At 34.7% G+C, this 7,365-nt stretch overlaps 1 protein-coding gene across 1 annotated transcript in view; it reads right to left on the reverse strand.

Moving 5' to 3' along the window:
• The window catches only part of LOC107729345 (VPS10 domain-containing receptor SorCS3-like), a 198,891-nt gene that overhangs the window by 47,797 nt on the left and 143,729 nt on the right, over positions 1–7,365 (reverse strand). Inside the window, exons 18-21 of the mRNA XM_016539811.1 lie at positions 5,431–5,617; positions 3,022–3,155; positions 2,579–2,702; positions 816–928 (exon numbers count right to left, since the gene is read on the reverse strand). Of these exons, the coding sequence (XP_016395297.1) occupies positions 816–928; positions 2,579–2,702; positions 3,022–3,155; positions 5,431–5,617 (558 nt within the window). The remainder of the gene's footprint in view (positions 1–815; positions 929–2,578; positions 2,703–3,021; positions 3,156–5,430; positions 5,618–7,365) is intronic.

The raw sequence follows: 7,365 nt of genomic DNA on the forward strand, positions 1-7,365 counted from the left end.
ATATATATATATATTATTATTATTATTTTTCGTGTTTTAAGAGAACATCAAAGAAAATATAGTCAAACTCAATTTGCAAATGAAGTGAGAAATATATATTAATAATAATTCTTGATAGGCTGATTGCTTTCTCTGATATAATGGAAGCTTGAATCTAAATAAAATAATAAAATAATTAATTTAATATATAATTATTTAAAATGTAAACAAAGAGACATTAAAAGTTGAAAAACAATCTTTATTATTTTTTTGTCTGGTTTTATAGTGAAAATATCTAAATATGTGCCACCAGTTTTTCATGTTTTAAGCATACATCAAAGAAAATCAAAGGTCAAAATCAATTTGCAAATGAACTAAGAATAAATGTAATTAAATTTGTTTTGCTAGACTGATTTTTTTTTTCTTGTTATAAGAAAATATGGACAAGAATCAATTTGCCAATGGGTAAGGAAATAAAATAACCTAAAAACTTGTTGCTAGACAGCAATCTAAATAGTATAATGCAATATTTGATTTAAGTAATTATTTCAAATGTATTAATAAAAAAATTAATATTTTTTATTGTTATTTATGTCTAATAAATATTTAATGTCCATGAATTTATTTGTTTAAAATCCTGTGTTTTTGTTTTTACCTATTGTTCCTGGATTTATTTAGTAATTCATTTATTTTTCAGTGAACAAAAATATAGAAGCAAAGTGTAAAGGACAAGGACAAAGGATAGAATAAAGGCACCGGGAGGTATTTGACCAGGATCTGGAGGAACTACAGAGACGAGCCAGGAAAAGACAGCGATAGAATAAATTCCCACTCACTTGGAGAACAGCCTTCTTAATTACCCGACCCACATCCTGTCTCCACTCCGGGATGTCCGGGTTGGCCTCGTCCAGATTAGGAGAGAAAGATAAAAGAAGCGATTTGAAGAATTCTGTCAGAGAGGAAGAGAGAAGCAGAGACAGACCCTTAATTCTTTCTCTCCTAAGATGCCCAACACCTCCTATCTGTTGTGATTTGTTCCAGATGATTTAGTCGAGCTGTAGCAGAGTTATCATTACTGACAGGTATGGAAAGGTTAGTGCTGATCACAAAAATGATTACAGTCTATTTGGCAGTTGCCAGAAGGGAGTTTTTATGACTAGCTTGCAGTGTCAAGAGAAAATGTCCTGTAATTCTGAACACTCTGAAAGCTGCAATAATACATTTCATCAAGGGTAGGGTTATTTATAGTCAGTGGTCGAATTGTAAAAATATTTCAGGGGGGATGGTGTGGTCAGTTTCTTTTTCGGCGGGATGGGGGTTGGGGTGTTGTAACCACTGGATCAAAACAACCCAATAGCTGGGTTTGTCCCTTTTTAACCCAGCATTTTTTAGAGTGTACAGCACAATAACATAATGTCGGGGAATGTCTTTAAGTTATAATCAAGGAAAAATCATACCTTTTCTGTTGTGTTTTTAAAGAACTTCAAAAGTTGCGCTTGAACCATTTTGCACGAAAAATGATGAAAACTTGCTTCCGCTTGTGAGCAGCTTGTTATAGTACCGAGTTCTTATTGGCCAATCGCCGCTATTTAGTTTGTGAATTATCATAAGTAGATGTAGAAGTAGTTTTACCAAGGGGATGCTTTTTGTCATTTTTTTCAATCAGGGGGATGCCATCCCCCTGCATCCCCCCTCAATCCGAGCCCTGTTTATAGTTACATATACAGTAAATTATTGTTACCATAGAGAAAAAAAAAAGTAAAGAGGAAAAAGTAACTTGAAACATAAGCCTTTATACAGTACGTATGTAGCATAAGAAACCTCACATTCACAATTTGTCATTACACATCCTTTAAATAACATTAATGTGACTATATTAACTATATTTAATGTCTCATTGAGCACATACTGTTGAATTGTGAACTATGCACTTTTGGAAAAATGATTCACTAGTTTATCAACTTCCTCCATAATAGCAATGTTAAAATGGTCATGAATGTATCACAGGAGAATTGTTTTAGTGTGTCAGAAAATCGTCCATATTTCTGCCACGTCACAAATCAAGCATTGTGTGAAATAGAATTATGTTGTCAAAATTATGGTAATGAAAGTGACATCTCAAAAATTATTATAATAAACTGGTTGAGGTATAGGAATAGACACAATTATCATAAATATAAAACACAAGATTAAATTAGAAATAACCCATATTAAAAAGAAATACACACACCTATCTATCTATCTATCTATCTATCTATCTCTATGTCGAGATAATTTTTTAAACATGGCATAAAAATTCATAGAAACTTAGGCCAGTAGCCTATCAACCACCCAGAACACTTTAGCAACTACCCACCATAGCAACTACATAGCAACGCCCTGGCATTGTGGTGGCAAGATTTGGGCAGGCAAGCACCAATCATGTTTTCTTCAGACAATGTGAAATTCCCGTTGCTATTCTGTATTGTAATTTTTTTTTTTTTAAATTCACATCTAAGCTGATGACACTTTGGCAAACAAATGTACAGAAAAATAAAAATCTAAAGTGCAGAACCTGTCATCAGTACCATGTCATATTTGTCTGAATGTGAACACTCACCTTGTATGGCGATGCTTCTGGTGTTCTGTAGTATAGAGTCTCCTGATGAGACCTGAACAGTGACGGTGACCATGCCCTCAGTGCTGAACGTGTGGGAAATACTGCTGTCCAACGTAATGATGGGCTAGCACCACAAACATAGTGCATACAAAACAAAAACAATCCAAATTTAATCCATAGATTTTTTGGTATTTGTAAGCTCAATGACTTTCTTAAAAAGGAAACTCTTTTAAAATGAATAGCGCCAGTGGCTTTATTGATGGTTCAGCGCGAACAAGCATAAACTAAAGAACACATCTAAATACCACAAAAACGACAAGAACAAGAACTACATTATTAACGGTTCATTGCTCCTGTTCTGTTTATCTTCTACCGTAAAATGTCTCGGAGGCCTTCGCCCAACAAAGCGAGGCAGAAAATCTGTAATTAGGAGCTGGTTGTACCTCCGTGTTGTTCCCCAGCCACCAGAAATAGGTGAGCGTTCTGAAATGAGAAGGCCAGACCACTGCCGTCAAGTTCACCTCCTTATTCTTAATGACCACATATGGAGCCAGCAGCTGAATATGCTCCACAGGACCTGAAACACACACACACACACACACACTCACACAGTCAATACAAGAACAGCAAACAGTGCAAGGGGTGAGCAAAAACTAAATATTTCGCAAAAACAACTAGCCAGTGGGATGAATAACTAGTCGACTATTTGGTCTTGTATAATTAGGCTGGTTTCGGCTTCACCTGACCCCGATTGGATGCTGTTCAAACACAGCTAGACGGAAAGCAAGGGAATGGAAACAGAATGCAGGGATCTTGAGACCTGTTTTTAAAAAAAAATGTATTTTTAACTTGGCACGGCATTTTAAAAACGCAACACTCGCAGTGGGACTTTCGAAAAAATAAATAAATAAATAAATAAAACAGTGCCAAGAAGTCAGTCAACAGGTAACTTTTCCAATAGAGTTTCGATGGGCTAACAGTCTAACACCTACAGCACAACATGCTAAATTAAGTATTAGCACTAAAAATGTCAAAACTGGGAGGAAAAAAAAATACAGAAAGAATATCAAGCGTAGTGTTAGTTCTGGCAGGTCACGTTAGTAAAGCTCGCATCAGCTGACTCGATAAACTATTTGGATAACTAGACAACCATTGTGACCCATATCTAGTAAGTCTGCACAAACACATGAATAAATACTAATAATAAATATAAATATATATTTATAAATATTACTTCTGTCACCATTTATTCACTCATCTGAGATCTTTACGCATTGTTTACTTCTCCCTGGGTGCAATTCTTTGTTTCTTTTTTAAATAGCCTAACCAATGTTTATTGTATTAAATAATTCCGCTTCAGTATTTAATGCACATCAGGAAATAAAATTTGGAGCTAATTGCTCTCATCTGATCACAAGTGCCCACCCCCTGTTTGTTTGTGAAAAGTGGAGCTAAAAGCAGTAATTGAGCACAGTAGTGTACTACACCTGTGGAGTTGAAGGACACATGCAGATTTTGGCAGAGCAACTATGAAAGTCACCTACCTAGAGTAGTGTGCTCAGTTTGTGTTTAAGAGATGCTTATTCAAAGCTTGCTAACCAGTGCCCAGCCACTTTATTGCCTGTGTGGCTACCAATTTTTTTTTTTACCAAAGATTTATTTAACATAGTAGACAAGACAGCCTCTAGTATTTGTTGTATAATTTGTGCTCTTTTGCCGGCTAAATAGAGTAGGATACTGGTTCATAATTGGGCCAATTAGTGAAATAACACTTTTTATTGCATTTTTGTTTTAATCAGTTTACTCTTGTTTATCTTTTTGTTCCATTTTTGTTCCATTTTAAAACTATCTAAATATCTTTAACAAATATCAACAATAATAATAAAAAAGAAATATTAAAACATATTTTCAGAGAGCATATGATAAATTAGTCTGTTTTCTTCTACAGTTTTTTTATTGGTTTTAATCTATTTATAAATTGCACTTACAGATAATAATAGTAATGAAACAAAAGGTCACTTAAGTGTACTTAAAGAGAGTTTCTTGACTTATTTCATGACGTCTTAACACAAAATGCACTTGGAAAAAATATATATTAAATATTATCATATTTATTTCCTGATATATATATATATATATTAAAAACAATAAAATCATATTTGTTTATTTTTATTGCTTTATTGCTTGTCAATGCAGCAGTACACTATAATTACTTCTAAAGACAACATAAGTAATTATGAAATTGCATACATTACATGAAATTACATATATAGATATACCAAAGTTATTCTTACATAGGTTAAAAAAGCAACATGAAGTTCAGCTAACTGCAATCAATATACATTAATAATAATTTTAATTTAACTGCAATTGACAATTAGATGAAATGAATAAAACCAACTAAGTGTCTACATTTTAGTATATTATTTTAAAGCATATTATTTATGCAATAATTACTCTTTTTAAAAGTATGCTAAAGTGTACTTTTTCCACAAGGGTATATCTACCAACATTTAGTGAAGTTAAAGCTTGGACTAATTGACTTTGCCAAAGAGGTAGGAAAAATAAAGTTAATTCAAGATATATTCTCTGACAAACAAGTCTTATTATCTTAAACAATACTACACACAAATAAATTCATCAAAGATGATAAGGTCTTTTTACTAAAAGTTAAGACAAAAATACTACCATAACATTATAGTATAATGTTTCGGTACCTTTTGGTACCTTAGCAAACTGGAGAATGTTTTATAACACACCTGAAATAACTTCCCAACTTCATGTAGACTAAAAATACACACTGAAGTAGGCGCTCATTTGTGCGTGTGTGTGTGTGTGTGTGTGAAACCTACACGTCACATGCAGGTGGAGGGATGACGTGTCGAACCCGAGGCTGTTCTCCGCCAGCGTTGTTACTCTGAAGATGCCTGCGCTGCGGTACACGTGCCGGATGCCCTCCTGCGTCCAGCTCAGGTTGGAGTAGGACACGGCCGTACCGTCCCCAAAGTCCAGCTGAATGTTTGTCCTCATAGAGTCGCCCTAAAAACAACACGCAGAGACAAGCCTGATTATTACAACAACTCTTTAGCACACTTTCCTTAATCACGGAGTCTGGCAGCTGCAGGTAACGTCACCATTCTGCTCCACAGACACCGGCCCATCTGCTTTCAGACACAGGCAGTGTTTTCAGCCCCGGAGTTCATTCCTGCCATAACTCTGCCTCATATATGAGATGAGGTGTGTGAAACCAGGCACAGGAGCCGCTTATTTGCAGAGAAAACAGTCACTGCGTCAAATGAATGACCTCTCAGCATGTATTTCAGCTTCCTGTGGGAACCCATCATATTACTTTTGATATGTAATATATACTTGATACTCTATATTGTGTTGGTTTGGCTTGCTCAGATATACTGATGGGTCAATTGCAATCCACCGCAATAATAATTGCTGTTTACCAGATACGATATTGCATAGGGAATATAACCATAAATATGACTCATATGGCTCTGACCAAGTCTTCTGTAAATCTGTATTCTGCCATTTTGTAAGCTAAATGAACTAAATTATAATAATTATTATTATTATTTTATTATTCAGTTGAATATGTGGGTGTGATTACATGGAGAAAATCATGAATCCTCCGTAAATTAGATTTCTTATTTCTATTTAATCCAGTCCAAACAGTAATAACAGTCTGCCATATATAGACTTGCAACTATTGGTATAAATCATACAATATAATTTACATCTAAAATATTCCAATATTATACTTTATTATACAAAGTGTAGACTGTTTAACGCTATGGCTAAATGAAATCTGTTTATTGGCTTCATGGTGAAAGTTTTCCTGCACACAGTACATCAGACTACAGAAAACTAAAAGGTTTTTTTTTGTTTGGTTTTTTTTTGTATTAATTATTATTAACGGACTTAAAAAACACAAGGCATCTGCAAATGCTTAAATCAGATAGTAAGGTTAGCAGAACCTTTTTAACTTTAACTACAGTTATATTAAAATACTGGTTAAATAAAATCAAAAGCTGTAAAATTTCATGATATATTTTTAGGTATATTATGTGATCAGCTAGGTACAAAAAAGAAGGCAAACCTCACCCCATTAAATAACAATAACAACAACAACAACAATAATAATAATACTAATAATAATAATAATAATAATAATATTCTTATTCTTATTACATTATATATATATATATATATATATATCACTTCGAATTCTTTTGTTTGACATTAACATTTCTCCTCTAAGCGCCCAATTTCGTCGGTCATCCGACGTGACGTCGAGCGTGACCGACTGAAAGGGAACGCTAAATCATACGTATGCGTGTGTGTGTGTGCGTGCAAAATTCCCAAATCCATGCTTACGCTTCCCCAAATCTCCCTTCTTTCTCTCTTTCCGCCGTTAGCACATTGTAGCCTAATGCTATTGGGATATTAATTTGTAACACTGCATTAGCAGCACATGAAGGATGGGGGGGGTGTTTATGCCCTGCATAATGACAAATCCAAAGCTGCCTGGTTTATTCCTGTCTGTTTGCTTTTAGGCACTGCTGACTGTGAAAAGCGGCCTGCCTCTGTGCGTTTCTGAGCAAGCATGTGCACCGAGTTGCTTTTAAGATATTTCATGCCACTTTGTGCAGAAAATCACAACTACACTGTGGGGGGAGAAAGGAAAAGATGACTGACAGGAGGACAGAAAAGATGTGCTGAGCTCACGAGGTTCAGACAAAGTCCTGAACCCCCCCCCCCCAGCATTTCTAGGGAAT

This window comes from Sinocyclocheilus rhinocerous, unplaced genomic scaffold (genome assembly GCF_001515625.1).
Source record: "Sinocyclocheilus rhinocerous isolate Xijiao unplaced genomic scaffold, SAMN03320098_v1.1 scaffold1148, whole genome shotgun sequence".
Taxonomy (NCBI): domain Eukaryota; kingdom Metazoa; phylum Chordata; class Actinopteri; order Cypriniformes; family Cyprinidae; genus Sinocyclocheilus; species Sinocyclocheilus rhinocerous.